Source organism: Pelophylax lessonae (assembly GCF_965119305.1).
Source record: "Pelophylax lessonae genome assembly, chromosome: 3".
In the NCBI taxonomy this organism is placed as follows: Eukaryota; Metazoa; Chordata; class Amphibia; order Anura; family Ranidae; genus Pelophylax; species Pelophylax lessonae.
Window position 1 is genome coordinate 284,523,344 of NC_138770.1, and position 20,921 is coordinate 284,544,264.

A 20,921-nucleotide genomic window follows, 5' to 3' on the forward strand; every position below is an offset into this window, starting at 1 on the left:
CATACATCTGACTCTAATCCTACAAAATCCCTGACTTAGTGCAAGTGGACAAAGTGTGCAAGTGTAAGAATTGACGGTTTGAAAGGGTGGTCACACCAAATATCGATTACAATTAGATTTTTCTTCTATTCGCTCACTTTCCATTTTCTAAATAATACAAAAAAAACAATAATATTAAAATTTCTGAAAGCATTTTTACTTTCCCGCATTTCTTCACACCTGCCTAAAACTTTTGCATGGTACTTATATATATATATATAAATCTTACCATTGCACTTAGACTTCACATTATCTTATCTTTCAACAGCAAACAAACACAGATTTGAAATGACAGTATTCTCACAGCAAATTCCAAGTTTTTATTGTGATGTATAAGACAACCATCCTTACAATGCATTACATCTACAAATATTGGTTAACATTATTTTAAATGTTTCAATTGAACAGCATTATCTCTGAATTTATTTGCTCTTGTTATGGATCACATCAACAGGTCTTCATCGTTAATGACAGAAATTTGTTTTGGGGTGTAAGGTTTGCTCTGTTCATCTTCTTTGTCTGGGAGAGGTTTGAAATCAGAAATAGCAAATGCAAGATCATCATCGGTTAATATTTTGGCTGTTGTAGTCAAACTTAATGGTTGCCATATCTTGCCAGGACATTTTGGCAGAGCAGGAAGCTCTAACGTTGATGTTTCTTCAACATCTTCAACATCAACAGGAACTGCCTGTTGACTTGGTATATTAGGTTGAGCACTTGGCAAATCAGGAACCTGGGGTGAAGCTGCAGTGGCTTTATTTACATTGGCTTTATTTCCAATTTTATCCACCTCCTCTGAAGAAGACTCCTTTTCATGATCACGTTCGTTCTCTCTAAGGGTTTTTTTGTCCTGTTTTTCCTTCTTTTCCTGTTTGGGTTCTTTCTGGTGGTTATTTTTCTTACCTCTGGAGTTCAGATTTATTATTTTAGGATTAAAGAGTTTCAGGTTTTCATCTCTTTTACCAGGTCTATAGAGGCTGCGTAGAGGAGATAGACCATATACACGCTGCAGTCTCTGCAACACAATTATATCATATTTATACAACATTAATAAATCCTACATGTTTTTCAACCAGTACACCTTTGTGGCACATGTAAACCTTCTGAAAAGTGCTTTAAATCTTGGTTGAATAGAACATAAAGGTGTTTAATGTTTGCAAAGTTATTCACTTGAAACATACACCTTACAGTCATATATTGCATATGTGTTTAAATGTTTTTCATTCTTGTTTAACCTAAAAGCATATTTGATTGGCTTGGAAGCGCATAGCAAAATAGCAAATGCAGTACTGTATATTTCTAGACAAACATGAAGTGACTTATCAAACAAGGCAGAGTATGGAACATGAAAACAGAGCCAGTGGTAGTTACATGTGGGGTTACCCATAGACTGGGGATTATAGGCACCCAATAAACCTTTACTGACTATTAAAATGTCTATGGACGGGTTCAGACAGTACCAGACTCTGCAAGTTGCTGATCTTGGGGTCTTCTGTACATAGGTGACTGCTTAATGTGAAAATAAATATTTATTTAATTCTTCACTCATTTTCAGTATGTGGGTTCTCTGCAATGCCTTTGGCACCATACAGATAAACTATAGGGCTGTTTTTTTTTTTTTTCCAGTTTTTATATCTTTAAACTTACCCACACAAATAGATTCTTTAAATTTTCAGATTTTTTGGTCAAATGTCTTTATTTTTTAATAATTATAGCTTAACTCTACTTCATATTATATATACTGCACAAATACTAGTTATGAAAATACATTTTTTTTATTTAATTTGCAGACAGGAGTATTCTGTAGTTCAAAAAAGTGAACTGGGCAAGGATGATAACACTGCTTGGGATTTCAGTGCAGCACAGGCAAGTTCAAATTTTTTATATCAAAAAGATATAACAAAATACTTTCAATGTTATATTTAACAGACCAAAAGAGAGGAAGGAAGCAAAGTTCATTGCTAGGGCTTACATACACTTTGAAGTAAACCTCTCACTGGAGAAATATATGGACTCCAACTGCTGTCCTCCTTACAAAGATTACAAAGAGTAGCCGACATATTACGCTGATCTATTGACTTACTACATTAATAACGCTGAGCAAACATGCAGATCAGGAGTCTAGGAGAAATGTCAGAAGTCTTTGTGTTTTTATTTGTTCCAGGTCAGTGCTTGAAGTAGAACTATAGGCAAAATTTGTTTTCTTCATTTGGGATAGAGCAAGGCAGGGTTATAACCCCTGTCAATTTTTTTTTCGCCATCTGTGTCCCATTGAGAAGATTTTCCTTCATTTCCTGTCCTATAGGCAAAAAGGAAGTGAGAGGAAATTGCTGCAAATTACGGGCAAACCTTGGGGACCCCTAGGTCACCATACCTAGTGTTCCCATTGGAAGATCTCCCATCTTTTACTTTTTTGGTGACAAGCCAAACAACAGCAATAAAAATGGACAGATGTTGTAATCCCTCTCCACTCCATCCAAAACAAAAAAAAATAATAATAATTTAAAGTATAAAGAGGGTGAGCAAGGCAGCCAAGCAACCTACGCTTTCAGAAGTGGGACTCAGCAATGGCAGCCTCCATGTCAAGTTTCCTTCATTCATCAAATCAATCTCATACACTATATTACCAAAATTATAGGGATGCCTGCCTTTACACGCACATGAACTTGAATGACATCCAAGTCTTAGTCCATAGGGTTCAACAGTTGACCCACCCTGTGCAGCATTAACAGCTTCAACTCTTCTAAGAAAGATGTCCACAATGTTTAGGAGTGTGTCTATGGGAATTTTCAACCATTCTTCCAGAAGCCCATTTGTGAGGTTAGGCACTGATGTTGGAAAGAAGGCCTGACTTGCAGTCTGCACTCGAATTCATCCCAAAGGTGATCTGTTGGGTCGAGGTCAGGTCTCTGTGCAGGCCAGTCAAGTTCCTCTACCCCAAATTCACTCATCCATGTCTTTATGGACCTTGCTTAGTGCACTGGTGTGCAGTCATGTTGGAACAAGGAGGGCCATCCCCAAACTGTTCCCACAAAGTTGGGAGCATGAAATTGTCTACAATGTCTTGGTATGCTGACGCCTTAAGCATTCCCTTCTCTGGAACTAAGGGGCCAAGCCAAACCCTTGAAAAAAAACTCCACACCATAATCCCCCCTCCGCCAAATGATTTGGACCAGTGCACAAAGCAAAGTCCATAAAGACATGGATGAGCGAGTTTGGGCTGGAGGAACTTGACTGGCCTGCACAGTCCAAACCTCAACCCGATAGAACACCTTTGGGATGAATTAGAGCGGAGACTGTGAGCCAGGCCTTCTCATCCAACATCAGTGCCTGACCTCACAAATGGGCTTCTGGAAGAACGGTCAAACATTAGATACACTCCTAAACCTTGTGAACAGCCTTCCCAGAAGATTTGAAGCTGTTATAGCTGCAAAGGGTGGGTCAGCTCAATATTGAACCCTACGGATTAAGACTGGGATGCCATTAAAGTTCATGTGTGTGTAAAGGCAGGCGCCCCAATACTTTAGGGATACTAAATTAGGATTTATACTATACTATAGTGTATATGAGAATGTTTATGTAATTTAATAAGTGGTTTTCAATCTTTATTACATTAATATATATACAGTATATACTGTATATATGTAGTTTTCATGAAAACAATCCATGTGGATGCGATGAGCGCCTTATGCATTTACTATCTAGTACCCCCCCAATTGCGCTTCCTCATTGTCACCCTGTCACATGCACCCATCGTTGAGACTACAAGCAGCTGTGCCAGCACACATTGTGCAGGCATGGTTCACCATTGTCATCATTTAGAATACAATCAAGAGCAGTCATCTGCAGCCTGTATATAGGAAGTGGCTAAAGAGGCCAAAGGTAAATAAGCAACACTGAGATGCAAAAAAAAAGTGGAAAAAGATGAAAACCTTTCATCTTTATTAAAAATGGTAGATTTTTGATACCCTGTGCTTTAGCAAACTAAATGCTACTCAGTTAGAGTTTCCCTATTGACAAGTAAAAACAAAATAAGAAATGCAATATTTGCTTTTTTTATTCCAAATGACCATTTTTCCACTATAAATGAAAACCACTTACCGCTGTTTGTTCTATACATTCAGGAGCTGAATGAACATTAATCCTCTTGTCTGTAACATGAATCGTGGTATCACATGATAGTGGATACTAAAAGGAGAAAGGAAATGAGAAAACGGTTATTTTTTTGTTTTTGTTTTTTTTTTAAATATCTTTAAAGGCCATTTCCCCCCCAATCCTGTTTGTAATATTTCCTTACCCCAAGGTAGAAAGGCTTTAGCAAAAGAGTCTCCAGTTATTTATTATACGTTATTTACTTCCATACACCAGTTGGGAAAATTGGAATTTGAAGTGAAGCCCCAAGAAATGTAGGAAGCCAGGTTTGATTACACTTGTCAACAACCATGCAAAACCAAAATATTAGCTCTGAAGGGAGCTGATCTTTATTTATTAACATAGGCAAAAAAAAACATATACGTTTTTGTTGATGACATTCCACAAAAAAACAAATCCTTTCCATAAGGCCCCGTTCACATTGCAGCGACCCGACTTGCCGGGGCGGCCTCATAGGTCGCGGCGCGCTGCTCGCCCCGAAACCTCGGAGCGGCCGGCACGGACTTCATAACATTGAAGTCTATGCAGGTCGCTCCGGGTCGCCCCAAAGAAGCTCCGGACCCTTTTTCTAAGTCGAAGCGACTTGTGTCGCTCCTATTAGAACGGGTCCGCAGCTTCTCTATGAAAGGCGACCTACGGCGACCTGTCAGGCAACCAGGTCGCCTGACAGGTCGCCTCAGTGTGAATGGGGGCTAATTGTTCCAGCAGTATTTTGGCACAATATGTACATTGTACACCAATCAGCCATGACATTATGACCACCCAACTTGAGTATGGCCCCTTTTTGCTAAAACAACCCTGACCCCTTGAGGCATGGACACCAAAGTAACATCCACATGAATGGCAGGACCCAAGGTTTCCCTGCAGAACATTGCCCAAAGCATCACACTGCCTCTGCTGACTTGCCTTCTTATACCGCATCCTGGTGCCATCTCTTCCCCAGGTGAGTGACGCACACACACTCGACCATCCACATGATGTAAAAGAAAACGTGATTCATCAGACCAGGCCACCTTCTTCCATTGCTCCGTAGTCCAGTTCTGATGTTCATGTAACCATTGTAGAAGCTTTCGGCTATGGACATGGGTCACCATGGGCTTCACAGCAACATACACAACAAACTGCGATGCCCATTTCTTTCTGCTTTCACCACATCAACTTCATGGACAACATGTTCATATGCTGCCTAATATATCCCACCAATTTTCAGACGCCATTGTAATGAGATATTCCCTTTACCTGTCAGTGGTGAAAATGTTATGGCTGATCGGTGTATGTTCTAACTCTAACCTCATGGAAAACCCCTCAACCTTCCCTGTTTTATAAGTCCCTTGTGTCAAAATGGGAACGTACATTTTATTTGGCTGGATTCTCACTTAAAAAGTATGTTATTGCATGTTGACTTGTGTTGCTTTAAAATGAATGGTTTTGTATATATTTTTTTCATCTCAGGGCTAAAAAATGAAAATGTGAAATATATTTTTCTTTTTTGTCTTAAGTCAAGTCAGCATTAACTATTACCTGACTAAACAGCAATGACTTATCCCGCTCACGCCTTACAGCTCTGTCGAAAGTTTCAACAACTTCTCTGGGTATCATTTTTCATGTATTAAAATGTTTATTTGTCAAACATTGTGTGTGTATGTATGTATTGTAAGGGATTAGCTCGGTGGTAGGCGTATGGGTGACCCCTTTGGGGGTGCGTTTTCACAGAGATAGCCGATTAGAGGTTGAAAAACAAGACTGATTTATTCATGCAATTTACTTAACACAATTGCAAGCATCAAAACAGCCAAAATAAAATAAAAGACAAAATAAATCCTTGCCTCTGTGGGCGGCTACCTTCTCACAGCTGGAACCTACCTAAGAAGTCTTTCCAACCTACTGTTGGGCCGACACTGCTGATCCTACAGCAGACACTCAAATGTCCATTTGTTTGCTTTTCACACAGCACAAACATTGTCCATTGAACATGTCCCTTTGTTTTCTTTCACACAGCACATGTTCATTTATAACAGGATCCTTTACTCTTCAGACTCTTCACATGGAACACTTCTCTTCACACTCTTCACATGGAACACTTTGTCTTCTCACCTTTGAGACGTCTTCACTCGTGGTTACCCTCCTTAGCTTCACATCGCTGTAGGGGGTCTTCTCCCATGCTCACCAGCTTGTCGGGAGGCACACATCCGACTGTCCCCCTCTCCCAGCCCACACGGCGACAGGCGGCAGCAGTCCTTCTCCCATGCCCACACGGCGTCGGGAGGTACACGTATGTCTGTCCTCCTCTCCCAGCCTACACGGCGACAGGAGGCAGCACTCAATAGATTTTCTCTGGACAAATTATAGAGTCCTTGATCTCCTCATTCTGAACAGCTGAATGGTTTTCAACTTCCTGCTGGCTCTCTCTGCAGCCAACACCCTATAGTATCAGTGAACTTTCAAAGCAGGTGGGAATGTGTCTCCTCTCAGTGACTACATTCCCAGATTTACCTGACTTCCTGTCACATACCCCCCCCTCTTGTTTCAACCCTAGGGTTGGGACACATATTTCCAGGCACGCATGTGTCAGGCACTGCTGACTCACTGATAAGCCTCCTATTATCCTCAAGCTTCCGGATGAAACTGTTTTGTCATCTTCATTGACAGATTTCTCATAAATGCCACACAGTTTGTCTCTCATCTCATATACACATTCTTCAACTGCATTTTTGGCATCATTTTGCTCCTTCTCGTTTCTGTCATCTTCATTGACAGCTTTCTCATAAATGTCAGACAGCTTGTCCCTCATAACCGTCTGTCCAATCCACCATGGAGGACCGTGATCCATAGGCAACTCAATTGGGCTAGTCTTAATGTCTTCAACATTCTTAAGACGCCTCTCTCTGCAATCCATAAATGTTTTCCACAAAACTTTGAGAACCTTTGCTTCACTAAGCTTTGTTCCAAGTAGGGACTCTTGACATCCCTCTGTGACTTGAGTTGCCTCTCCATACATCTGTACACAATCATTGACTTTTTGTTGTAAAAGGGAATGATCTTCCTTCTTGAGCTTTGCTTGCTCTAAGATGCTGTGCAGAGGATTTTCCAATTGAGACAACAGGCTGTCACACATTTCTTCAAAGTGACCCCTGTTCCTTTTCCCAGAGATATCAATATCATTCACCAAACATTTCATATTCATAGGCAGATCGGAAGCATTTGCACTCATCAACTTCTTAAACTTTTCGCCCTCCTGAGCGAGTCGCAGTAAAGGCCTACTATTTGATTTGATATTCAGTTTATATTTCTTGCCAAACTCTTCACAGAAGTAGTCAACCAGAACATCATCAACTTTCCTTACACCAACATAGGGGTTAAAGGCAACAACACAGTTGAACCCAGCGATCTGGGTGGTATCCATTATAGACCTCCTCTCTGCATCAGTGAAGAAGCATGGAACTGCAACACATTCTTTTACAGGTTTCTTCGATGCACTTTCTGCTGAACTATTTGACCGCTCAAGGTCACCTAGTTCTTTTTCTCTATCTGAATTCCACATGGAATGCATCTCAAGATCACGATCAAACTTCTGCCACCCGTCTTTCACCAGTTCCATTTTGGAAACACTCCCTGAAAGGCACTTATTCATTTGCTTCACGTTTTCACCAACAGCCTTAGTTTTCCCCACTAGGTTTTCAGCCTGAACTGAGAAATCATCACATTTCTTACTCAGCTCCTTTGTTTGCTGAAGCTCTAATGATACATTTTCCAATGCTTGAAGTTTTTGAAGGAACGGTTTATTCCAAAGGGGTGATTCAAGCCACATGTCATCACATTTCTGAGGCTCACTCAGGACAGACCCCAAAACACTGACCCTTTTAAAAACTGCATCAGGCACACTATCCCCTCTTTGGGACAGATCCTCTGTTGCCTGGAATTCCTCTTCCAGTTCCTGCAACGGAATCTTCATCTCTTCTACTTGCTGTTCTAAGGCTCGCTTAGACTTTTCTAGCTCCTGAACTCTTTTCACAACATCATCCTTGGAGCTGACCAATTCTTCCATTTCTGTACGCAGCTGTTTAACACTTTCTAGTTCAGCCTTACACTCTAGAGCTTCCTCCAAAGAGCGAGCCAAGAACAGGGCTTTGCTCTCGTTATCACGCACCTCCGTTTCTGCACGGGCGCGTTCTTCTGCATATTTTGCAGACACAGTCTTCTCTTCACCAAGCATCTGATCAAACTTCTTTTTCACATCTTCAACACACTGTAATGAACCAACGCTTTCTTCCATGCGTTTTTTCATATCCGCTATCTGAGCTTGCAATGTTGCGACTTGCTCTGATAGGTTTTTCTTTGCTTCCGCCTCCTCTTTTAATTGTTCCAGGAAGCCATTTTTCTCATCTTCCATTTGTTTGAGCTTTGTGCTAAAACTCAGCCTTTGACACCTCTCTTCCTGTAAGAGTTCCTGCGTGTCTTGCAGCTGCGATTCCAAGATAGAAAAATCTTCCGCAATTTCTCTAGATTTGCTGTCTGCTTGAGAAAGCTGATTTGTAACATTGTCCAACTCAACCTGCAGTCGGTTTGCCTTCTCTGACAGCTTAGCACACAATCGGTCACCTTCTGACACCTTGACTTGCGATTCCAGAAGCTGTGCCTCTACTTTTTCCCTCTTATGTTCACAATCTTCTTTTCCCTGCATAAGAGCCTTCACCTCATTGGCTAGCATCTGGGAATAAGAATGTAATTCTGCCACACAGGCTTCTTTCTCCTTTAACTGCTGCTGGACACGTTGGGCTTCCCCTTTCCAACTTTCACAGTCCGCACGCCATTCATTTACCACATTGCTTAAAGTAGTGAGCTCATACACAGTACTCAGTAATTTAGCCTCTCTTTCACTTTTCTCTTTGTCGCTGAGAGACAATGTCGCTTTCAGAGCAACATTCTGTTCCTGCGACTCCTGCAGGTCTATTTTTGTAACTTCCAAACACTGAAGACTTTTTTCCAGCTGATTACGCAACTCCAACATATCAGCCATACTTTGCTTCTGCAAAGTCTGAATTTCACTTTCCTTTTCCATGAGGATGGTATCTTTCTCCATTATAGTCTCTCTGCGTTTTTGCAACTCGACCAAAAGAAGAGCTGTGGATTCTTCCCACTGTAACACATGAGACTTGAGTAGTTCATTCATTTCCTGCAAGTTTCTATGCTCCATTTTAAGCAATTCCAAGGCTTGTTCCTTTTCTTCCATTTTCCGTTGCAAGGCATCCAACTCAGCCCTGCACACATACTCGGTTTCTTCCAAACCGATGGCCTCCATTGGCTGCTGGCGTCTCTGTTTCCAGCCTGCCATGCTCTCTTGGTGAGCCTTTTGCTGAGCTGCAAAGCTCCGCTGAAAATCCGCATTTGCCTGCTGTTGAGCTGCATTTGCTTGCTGTTGAGCTGCATTTGATATAATCAGATGTTTCAACATCTCCTCCATTTTGAGTTTACTTTTCATCTGAGCACACTGCGTCTCCATAGCAGTTTCATCAGTGTTGCTAGGGACAACAACCTTCCTCTTTAGTAGACTCTCTTTAGGCATGGATGGGGCTGGTTCAGACGGCAACATCCCCTCCATCCAAAGAATCCGGTCTCTCATTTCATCTATCTTTGCATTTTTCAGGCGTTTGGACCGCCCCATCTTCAATAACTCCACAAACAAATTTTTCACAGTCCAGCAAACAATTTTCAGACCACTGTCTCTTCAACACATGTAGTTTTTCTCTCTCTTGCAGGATCTCTTTTCCTGCGCACACAGTTTGTGCAGTCACTTGCACCAGACACAACAAAGTTCATCAAAAAATTTTGAGACCCCTGTCTCTTTAAAACACTTTTTTTTTTTTTTTTTTTTTCTGTCAGGATCTTCTCTCCTGCACACATAGATTGTGCAATCTCATGCACCAGACAAAGTTCATCAAACATTTGCACTTCCTTGCAGGGATCTTGCTGCTTCTGCCCACTGCATACCTCCACCATATGTAAGGGATTAGCTCGGTGGTAGGCGTATGGGTGACCCCTTTGGGGGTGCGTTTTCACAGAGATAGCCGATTAGAGGTTGAAAAACAAGACTGATTTATTCATGCAATTTACTTAACACAATTGCAAGCATCAAAACAGCCAAAATAAAATAAAAGACAAAATAAATCCTTGCCTCTGTGGGCGGCTACCTTCTCACAGCTGGAACCTACCTAAGAAGTCTTTCCAACCTACTGTTGGGCCGACACTGCTGATCCTACAGCAGACACTCAAATGTCCATTTGTTTGCTTTTCACACAGCACAAACATTGTCCATTGAACATGTCCCTTTGTTTTCTTTCACACAGCACATGTTCATTTATAACAGGATCCTTTACTCTTCAGACTCTTCACATGGAACACTTCTCTTCACACTCTTCACATGGAACACTTTGTCTTCTCACCTTTGAGACGTCTTCACTCGTGGTTACCCTCCTTAGCTTCACATCGCTGTAGGGGGTCTTCTCCCATGCTCACCAGCTTGTCGGGAGGCACACATCCGACTGTCCCCCTCTCCCAGCCCACACGGCGACAGGCGGCAGCAGTCCTTCTCCCATGCCCACACGGCGTCGGGAGGTACACGTATGTCTGTCCTCCTCTCCCAGCCTACACGGCGACAGGAGGCAGCACTCAATAGATTTTCTCTGGACAAATTATAGAGTCCTTGATCTCCTCATTCTGAACAGCTGAATGGTTTTCAACTTCCTGCTGGCTCTCTCTGCAGCCAACACCCTATAGTATCAGTGAACTTTCAAAGCAGGTGGGAATGTGTCTCCTCTCAGTGACTACATTCCCAGATTTACCTGACTTCCTGTCACAGTATGTATGTATATACTGTATGTGAATGGTATAAAACAGTTTAAAGTCAGTAATAATACCTAAAATATTGATCCAAACCCATTACAGGTGGTCCCCGGGTTACAAACATCCGACTTACAAACCACTCCTACTTACAAATGGAGGGAGGCAACAGGAAGTGTGGAAAAATCTAGCCCTAGGAAGGGAAAGTCACTCCTGTAAGAGTTCTCATGGGAAAAATAATGTCTCCACTGAAGCTTTATCAACAATCCAAAATCCAATTGTCATAGGGACAGAAGGTGAGGTGAACTCTTCTCAACAGGGGCACAGAAAGCAAAACAAACATTACAGGGGTGGTAACCCTTCCCCTTCCCTATGCTATCCAAAAAACGTAAAAATGTATTTTTTGACTGAAGCTACACTTAGAAAATGCACCTGTTCTGACTTACAAACAAATTCAAACCTACAGTCCCTATCTTGTTTGTAACCTGGGAACCAACTGTATAGTTTTCCTTTGAAAGGCTCTTTAAAGGTCCATGCATTCCTATGGACCTGCAGTTGAAAATAGACTTGTGTCTATTCACGGAGAGGATCAGGTCGGATAGCAGCGGGTGTCAGCGGACATATCACCGTTAACATCCGCTACTACATGGGGGTGCATAGAGCGCCCGATCAGGTCCGCCTGAAAAACTGACAGGGCGGACCTGATCGGAAAGCCTGTGTGGAAGGGGCCTTAGGGTCTATGCACACTAAACACCTAAAATAAAATGCCAGAACCTCTGGAAGAAAAAGCATAAAAAAGGCACATAATGGCTTGTATTGCACACAGGTTTATGTGCGTTTGCGTTTCTAAGTGTCTTTTCAAAAACATTCCCCTTGGCTCATTTTTCACTATAATCAATTCACACCTGAAAACACCAAATGCACATCAAACATTTTTTTCTGCTGGAAAGCTCCTCTCAAAAATATGCTAGTGACTTATTTTTTTTTAAATTTTGCTCAGGGCAATCTTTCCTAGGGCAAATTGGTATTGAAATACCTATTTTCTGTCTTGGAGCTGAAAGCACAGCTGTGTGCTGTTAGACTTATTAGGGTAGTTTTTCTTGCTAAATACTAATATACCCAAGCATTTGTACAAGAACTTACAGACTTTTCTGCATTGTCACATTCATCTCCCAGTATGGTGTAATCAGGTTTGGAGCAATTGGTCGGCATCATCATAAACAAGACTTCATATATCTGTTCATCAAATCCCTGTGATTTAAAGATACAAGTGTAAGAAAGTATTTAGTACAGTGAGGTACTTGTAGCCAATAGAGTACATTTATAAAAAAAAATAATTTCAGCTCTGAGCACTGTCCCATAGTGGATATCATGGAACTACAACAGCTAATGAAAGTGGTTTGAAGAAACCCTTAAGGTTTGAGTATGTACCATATGGTGCACACTGTACAGACTTACTTTTACTTTAGAGTATTTTTCTAAAGTAGAGGTTTACTTCAATCAAAATCATCACAATAGTTTAAGAGTTTTGGCACACAATAAATCATACCTAACAGAACAAACAATTTTCGTTTAATGTGTACTGGTTTTGTACGATTTTCGTACAAGAAATATCAGATACCAAAGACTGCACATGATCAGAACAACAAATAACAATAAAAAAGCCTTTGTCGTACGAGAATTTTCATACATTATTTCTATCCTCGGTTCCAATTTGCTGTAGGGTTTAGTCGTTCAGTTTAGTGGGACAGATATTGTGACTGAATTTTGGTTTATTATTCATGGTTTAGCTTAAGACGGCTATATACAGTATATATAGATTTAACTGAATTGCTATTGTTTGGTTTAAATAAGGTTACCCCTTAAATAGCTCCATGGTCAAAATAATTCCAAAAAACTACTGTCAAATCGAATTTCTATGTGTTTATTCTTGTTTTTTAAACTTTGTGCTTTCCCATATGTCTCACTTCCAGTTGTTCTCTTTAATAAATGAATTCCCCTCTGGCACAGGCATAAGCACCTGTGTTCGTGGATGACAATCATTTCATATTTAGAGATCATTTTATAAAGGCATACTTTTAAAATATTATCATGAATGCATAGAGTATATAAACTTACGTGTTTTGTTGCCTTTGTCACTCTTAATAGCTTGTGCAGCTTTGTAATGTTAATATTGGAATTGTACTCATCTATAACTTGACTTAATAGAGTCAGGAGTTCAGGATCATCAGGGTCCACCTTTAAAGGACAGCTAAGGCAAACTCCTAGGAACATAGTAGTTTACACAAAAAGTAGTCATAAAATGTTCAGTACATTAAGCGCCTATCTAAAATCTCAACAAATTAAATCTGAATAATAGCAAATGTTGCTTTTAGGCTGCAATCACACTGGAGTGATGCTATGCTTTACTTTTTTTGCAGCTTTTTTTGGTGCGTTTGTTGCACAGCAGTACAGGGCAGACTACTCACTTGAATGGGCTTCCGTTGGTAGCTCATGTACCTTTTTTTTTTTTTTTTTTCGGCACTAAGCCAAATGCTTTTGCTCATCATGATTTTTTTGACAAAATGTGGGACCCATGTTAGGAGTTGCATTAAAAAATAATGGCACCCCAAGCACAATGCACATTTTGTGCATGTTTCCAAAAACGTGGGCAGAAACACACATTTCTCCCTGCGTTCCCAGAATGCTCAAATGTGAATGCGGCCTTATTTTAAAAGTCAGAACATTGTTTTTTTACATTTTAAATACAAAAAACAACAAGACTGATGCCACTGTCCAGATGCCGCCATCCTGTGCTACTGCTTTCAGACAGTAGGACCAGCGTGGACACCAACTTGAACAACTTGAACATTTGTTCTATTTCTGCACATAAATTGTCAAGGTAAGTGTGCTAAACATCCAAAATGTAGGTTAAAAGGAGGTCAACTTCATATCAGAAGGATGGTAACTGAAGGTCAATTGCACCTGTCATTAATTTCTGAATGATCTCAGAAGCGTCTCAAACTCATCTAAAAAGCCAGCTGAATTTGCTCATTGCCAAAAACACAAATTGCCCTAAAGGAAAATCATGCAGCACAGCAACCACAACAGTAGATGTGAAAGCCTCACATATACAGTAGCTCTCTTCAGAATATGCCTATTGCAATGTGAGAAACATACAACACACTTACAGCTGAGCTTCCTTGATTAACGTAATTACCAGGTCCTTAATACAGTAACTGGTGACCTCACCCGGCCCCATTCATTTACTGGCTGGGAAACCTGAGCCATGCAAACAAAGGGGCAGGGTTAGTGTTACATTGGTCAGTGGGATTCATTTTTTCTGCAAATGTTGGGCATTGTTTATCATCATTGACATGGATTTGGATGACATTGGATTTACATTGTGGGACTTTTTCCTTTTTTTGTGTAAAAGAGTTATTATGTACCCCTTACTCATTCACATGGGGGGCAGTACTTGGGTGCCCCTTATTTTTAAAGGCTGCTCCCGATAAACCCCCCCCCCCCCCGTCTGCAGACCCCCACAGCCACAGATCCAGGTTTGTAGGGAAGAGGCCCTGTCCTAAAAAAAATAGGGAAATGTGCTTTTCCAGGGGGAATACTTGGATTAGAAGGATGTCAAATCATTGGGCAGCATAAAGGCCCACCTACACAAGCATCAGACTTGTGCTTTCAAGTCTTCTGTTGCTTTGATTTCCTTCTGAGTTGCTTTGATTTGTGTAAATACTTTTATCCAGCTGTTTCTATGTTACTTAAATGACTTGAAGCTGCTTTGAGTTGCTTTACATTCTCATTAATGGGAAAGTAAGGCAAGATGCAAAAAAAGCTTGTGTACTTGAGCTCTAAATATTAAATTCACGTATTCTGTGATGCTGTCCACAGAAGCTTCCTTACAATTGGGCATAGCTATCAGGAAATCAATATAAATATGATAGAGTTAATGTAATGATTTAATTATTATTTACATAAAAATTTAAAGTGGATGTGAACCCTCACATATACCCAGTGAAGTGAACAGCCTCAGATGATACACAGAGATGAGACAAATCTCCATACATAAGTTGTACATGTATATCTGCTGTCTTCAGCTTCTATACTCCTTAGAAAGTGCACATCGTGTTACAAATTCTTCTTCCTGTTTCAGCAGTGGGAGGGGAGTCTAGGCATACACTGTGTGTGAGCTGATTGGAGGAAAGGCACACACCCCCACTCCACATAGCCAGAGAAACGCAATAAACATGCAGAGCTGTGTTGCGAATAAACAGGCTCTCTGCTAATCTATCTCTAAGTCCCTTCCCCATTACAAATTTTCAGCTGCTTTTATTTCCTTTGTCTGAGAACTTGTCAGAAGTTATCATGAAGAACTGAGCAGCAGGAAGACACAGGACTTAAGGCTTTGGAGAGAGAGAGAGATAAGTAAACACTTAAGATATATGTGCCCAGGTCAGATTTCAAGAATTAGGGTTTACATCCACTTTAAGGGAACTCTCTAAAATGATTTTTAAATCAAAAAAAGTTAGAGGAAAATTTCTATAAAACGAGGGAAGTTGAGGTTTCCCTTTTTCAATATCAACCCTTTTAAAAAAATCCACAAAATTAAATGTCTTATTACTGTGGTAATAACAATACAAGTTAAGTTTTTCCAAATCAATTTTTAAAAAAATATTTAGCAATTCCATAACAAGTGTTTCACCCCTCCTAAAAGATACTGAGAATGTAGCGTATGCATAGCAGGTCTAAAAAAATATTTTCATAGACATTAAATTGCTCCCCCGTTCCTTTAAGCTTTTGAAAAAAAAAAAAAAAATGAAATAAATATATAAATATTGGGGGCGGGGTCATTTTTGCTTTGATATGCCAAACTAGGTCATCCTATTCTTGAAAAGCAACCATCTACATTTCAATATACTGTATGTACGGAACAGATGCTAAAGTGCAACTGAATAATTGAAATCTGTCTTAGTACTGGACCATAGAATCAAGGTAGATTTCCATGGTCTACTACCCAACTGCCATTGTTGATCACATCATCCATTCAATAGAACCTATGCACCCACAATGAATCCTGCTGAGTAAACTATGAAATTAACCATTCAGAGAATAGGGACTGTAACAGTCTGCCTCTGTTCATGGTCTTGCACTTCTAGAGTGCTGTTCAGTTAACAGTCATTCAGCAGCTGATGAGCCAATTTTGCCTTCTCGAAATTCACCTTAGATGGGAGAAAAGAAATAGTAACACTTGACATGGCAGGAAATACATCCTTTTTATTTATTTTTTTAATAAAGAGAGGCAAAGCTCTGGGTTGCCCTTTTTTTTCATTAAAAACAGTGTGTTTTGCTTTCAATTAACCTTAATGCACCAAAGTAAATGGGTAGAGGGGTTCAAAGGAACTCTACCAGTTGAAAAAGAAAGGAGTGACAACTTACTCACTTATCATAGGACACTGATTGTGTGTAAAAGCTTAGCACCTGTGAGAAAAAGACTGGTGCTTTGTTATAGCAGCCCCATTTTCTGTCCATCACTCAAAGCAGCCAGGAATTAAGGAAGGGCATAAGACTGGTATTAGCATGGTAGGTGCCCACTTTAATGAGCCCTTACCAAGCTCATCTGCCTGGTACAGTAGGATGCTATCTCTGAGGCGGGGGGGGGGGGGGGGGGGGGGAAACCATCTTTTTTTTGTAGGAAATAGAAAAAGAGACAAAAATTACAGTAATTGAGTGGCACTGGTCCCAGTAATTGTAGGAGCAAAGTCAATACTCTGACCTGATTAAAATCTCCAAAAACAATTGATTAGACTGCTGACACCCTACATTTGCAGTTATTTTATATTGAATTTTTAAGCAAGAGTTTTTTTGGCTTGCACTGTTAGCACTTTATAAACCAGTGTACTGTAAATATTTGGTAATATGCTGCAAATTGTCAGCAAAACACATTATTATTGAAGACAATTTTTGGATCCTTGTCAATAGGCCATGGAAATGGTTGTACACCTCCATCTGCTGGCAAGAAGCAGCAGTGCAGCATTGGAAAGAAAAAAGGAGACATGACTTTTCTTTCCTTGCACAGCTAAATGGCATATTATTTTGTAGTTTGGTTACCTACCAGCTTGTGATGTGCACGTCAAGAGGATATCATTTACTTGGCCATCAGGTGTTTCAGATACGTGGAGTTCACATTCCCCTGTTTCCTGGAAGAAAAAATTGTGTATTTTTCATTTTGCACTGACCTGGTTTTCTTTTTTTAGCAATCAGTTTTAAACTATTTTAATTAGCGAATTTAGGAATCTCAGCTTAATGTCCCTTTTACAGTAGTGGCAAGGACTGCTGCTCCTCTGAAAAGCAATCCATGCTCAGATTGCTTTTCAGAGGTGATGGTCAGGCAGTGAGGTGGTAATATGTTGAAAGTTGACAGGGGGTATACCCTCAGCTGTTGTTTGTGCAGCTTAAGGGGGCTCCCCAACTGCAAGCTCAAACAATCCTGATTTGGGCCAGTCTTGTGAGTCACATATCTCTGCAACAGACCACTGGCCCTGCTAACTGGAGAGTGAGTTTACATAGCTCTCAACTGTCCCGAATTTCGAGGGACTGTCCCTGATTTGGAAAAAAGTCCCTCTGTCTCTCTTTTCTCTTCATTTGTCCCTCATTATGGTCTGATCTATATAGTTGTATATAAAATTCACTATCTATCAAAAAGTGTTTCCCAGTGCTAAATCTTTCATCCAATTCCTAAATTGCCACATTTGTAAATGTCAAAAGCCAGAATAAAAGAATAGCAGTGGTAAATAAAAGCACTTGTGGGTATAAATATATATATATATATATATATACATATATATATATATATTTTTTTTTGGTATAATTCTCTAAGAGGGCGTGGCAGGGGGTGTTTCCAATGCCTATATACTTTTGCTAATAGGTGTTCCTCGATTCCTATCTCAAAAAGTTGGGAGGTATGAGTTTAGCTGTTAACTAAAGCCCCGTACACACGTGCAGATTGTTGGCCGAAAAGATTCGGCCGACGACCGATTGGCCGATTTTCGGCTTGTTAGTATGATGCTTCCGACAGCCGACAGCGCACTTTTGGCCGAACAGAATCTGTCGTGCAAGCATTAAAATTTTTGTATGCCGACACCAGAACGGCCGATTGTTCGCCAGTCAGTACAGATTTCGGCCGACAGACAGCAGATTTGCAAGACTGGGCATGCTCAGAAAAGAAAAAACACAGGGAAAGTTAACCATCACATGACATCACTTCTGCAGTCGGCTGTTGTTGGCGGACAAAATTCATGTGCAGTCTTTTGCACTTTTCAGCGGACACGACAGCCCGGGGACAAAAGACGGCCGATCGTTCGGCCGACAATCTGCACGTGTATACGGGGCTTTAGAGTGTTTAATTTAATTGTGTACACATTTTTTTATATTAACATTTGGACCATTTGGTATATGTATGACATTTTTCTCCATAACTCACACACGCTTATACCTGTGGTATATTCATTCTGCAGTACTGCTAGTTTTACCTTTACCCCCATTAATATGCAGTTGTATGGAATATTATGTAAATACTGTATACTAATGGAACCAGAAACATTGTTATAGTCAAAAAGATTAATTTTTGTTTTCTATAATATCAAACAATACAGTATAATCGTGTCAAAGCTGCTGTAGTTTTCATTGGTTTGACTTAAAGTGGTTGTAAACCTTGGATATGAAATGTAAACAAAGCAGATCCTTCTGTAGTGTGTACTTGTCTCATTTAAGAGCATTAAGTGTAATTTCTGTCTGTTGTTTTGTTCCTCTGCTATCAGCATAAGTCACTTCTTACAAGTTTTCCTAAAACCAAGAGAAGAAAGGTGACAGGGGAGGGACCTCCAGCTGATTGACAGCCTCAGCTCTGTTCCTGTTTGCTGTGTGGCGGGGGGAGGGGGGTTGTTCCTTCCCTCCAATCCGCTCTCAGAGCTCACCTCACTGAGCTCTGCAGAGTGTAACCCCAGCTCTCCACTCCTATTTTGTGACAGCTAAGACAAGCTTTAAAATTCATCACTTTGAACAGATATAGAGATGAGAAGACTGCTGATAGACAGATACAACTTATGTAGGAGGATTTGTTTAATCTCTGTGTATCACCTGAGGCCAATCACTTCACTGGGTATTCAGTATGTAATGGTTTACAACCACTTTAAGTTCTAGCCCCTAGTCTGATCTAAAGACATATTTGTACCCTCTGACAGATAATGCCTACTTGGTTGTGGGTCATTGGACTCTAAGCTTGATATATGATGCCATGCTTTTAAATGTATTTATTAAGCTCATTTCCTGTGGATCAGTGAGCTGTTATATTTCCATGTGATAGCCACTGTTTTTTACACATATTTCACATAACAATCTAGAACAAAAAATAAGATGTTTCCAGCTAGTTATAGAGGAGTCTGGCACCTAATTGAATTGAGCCATAATACTAAGCTATAATTTGGAATCTATGCAGAAAGGTGTTCAATAGAGAGCTACGAAATTCTTAAAAACTGGTTACTACTCTTATAAGCTGATTTTAAGGCTTTATGCCAAATCACTGAACATAACTTGCGTTTTTATGTATATTTATTTTATATTATGACTATTAAAGAAACATACCCCTTCTTTGACAAGTTTGCACTCATTTGAATCTTTGGTTTTAAAATCACGTTTTGAGCAGTTTGTCTTTCTAACCAAATAGTTTATATTGTAGTCCCATCCACTCACCACCTGAAACAAAAGAAGACAAGAGTGATATAATTACATAGTTAACTAAGTTGGAAAAAGACACATGTCTGAGTTCACATCTTTTTAAAACTTAAATAGATTTAGTTTAGAGCAAGGGTATTTATAGACTTTTCAGTAAGAGGCCCACAAATATTCACAGGTCAAAAAAAGAACAGAAAACCACTTCAGTAAAACAAAGCAAAAAAATGTAAAAAAACTTGAGCCCATGACATTACCTCCTTACATCAGAGTTCCCCTTACATAGGATTCCCCATTAGAGTCCCCTCTTAGGGCTCTTTTTTATATTGGTGGCAAGGGGTAGTAAAACAGGCAATTTAGCTGCAGTTTTACTGTTCACTGACTGTCCACCAGAATTATATCATTACAGCCTGAATGACAATTTTAACTCAGTTGCAGACACTGACAGGCAGCCCCACCTTTCTAACTCCCCCAATTAGATCAAATGCTTGGCTCGCAGTTGCAGTGTCGTCCCACCATGCAGAATTGCCATTCATCAATTTAAAAAAAAGTAATGTCTGCCAGCTGCTGCTATACTACCCTTTGAAAAGCAATTGACTGCAGTTCATTTTTCAGAGGGTGTTAGGCCTTAATACCTGTGGGAAAAAGCCCAGATAAAATCTTGCCTCAGGATAGATTTTGACCATGGGCTGTAGTTTAGAGACCCCTGGTTTGGGGAAGGTCAAAAAGAATTTCTAGGAAAACTGTGACCAATTTTGCTAAGGGAAATCAAATTCCTTCCTGGCCCCACAAAGACAGAAGCAGCAATTCCTTGGATCCAAATATTTTCATAGCTGTAACAATGTATGTCTAGGCACAGCTTCTTTCAAGTTTTGGATAGAATGGGGAAAGGTTAGAACTGTTGGATGGTGTTACATCTATTGCATTCTATTGCTGAGCCTGTGGTCTACTAAGACCCCCAGATCTTTTTTCATCCTGCATTCCCCCAGAGGTTCTCCCCCTAGCGTGCAGAGAAGAGGAGGATCAGGCCCGCTCTGTGGAATTCTTTTGCACAGAGCAGGTAAGTAGAACATGTTTGTTATTAAAAAAACAAAACAGGTTTACAATTGCTATAAATATCTGAATGGTGGGGTGATTGGGACTAACAAGAGAAAGTGTACAAAGTAAAAACTTTA

The 20,921-nt window shown here is 40.2% G+C and overlaps 1 protein-coding gene across 1 annotated transcript in view; it reads right to left on the reverse strand.

The window, feature by feature from the left end:
• Window positions 1-344: 344 nt before the first annotated feature.
• KNG1 (kininogen 1) overlaps window positions 345-20,921 on the reverse strand; it is a 56,109-nt gene continuing 35,532 nt past the window's right edge. Inside the window, exons 5-10 of the mRNA XM_082251885.1 lie at window positions 19,660-19,770; window positions 17,132-17,216; window positions 13,147-13,292; window positions 12,172-12,279; window positions 4,141-4,227; window positions 345-1,054 (exon numbers count right to left, since the gene is read on the reverse strand). Coding sequence (XP_082108011.1) covers window positions 482-1,054; window positions 4,141-4,227; window positions 12,172-12,279; window positions 13,147-13,292; window positions 17,132-17,216; window positions 19,660-19,770 — 1,110 coding nt within the window. The 3' untranslated portion in view covers window positions 345-481. The remainder of the gene's footprint in view (window positions 1,055-4,140; window positions 4,228-12,171; window positions 12,280-13,146; window positions 13,293-17,131; window positions 17,217-19,659; window positions 19,771-20,921) is intronic.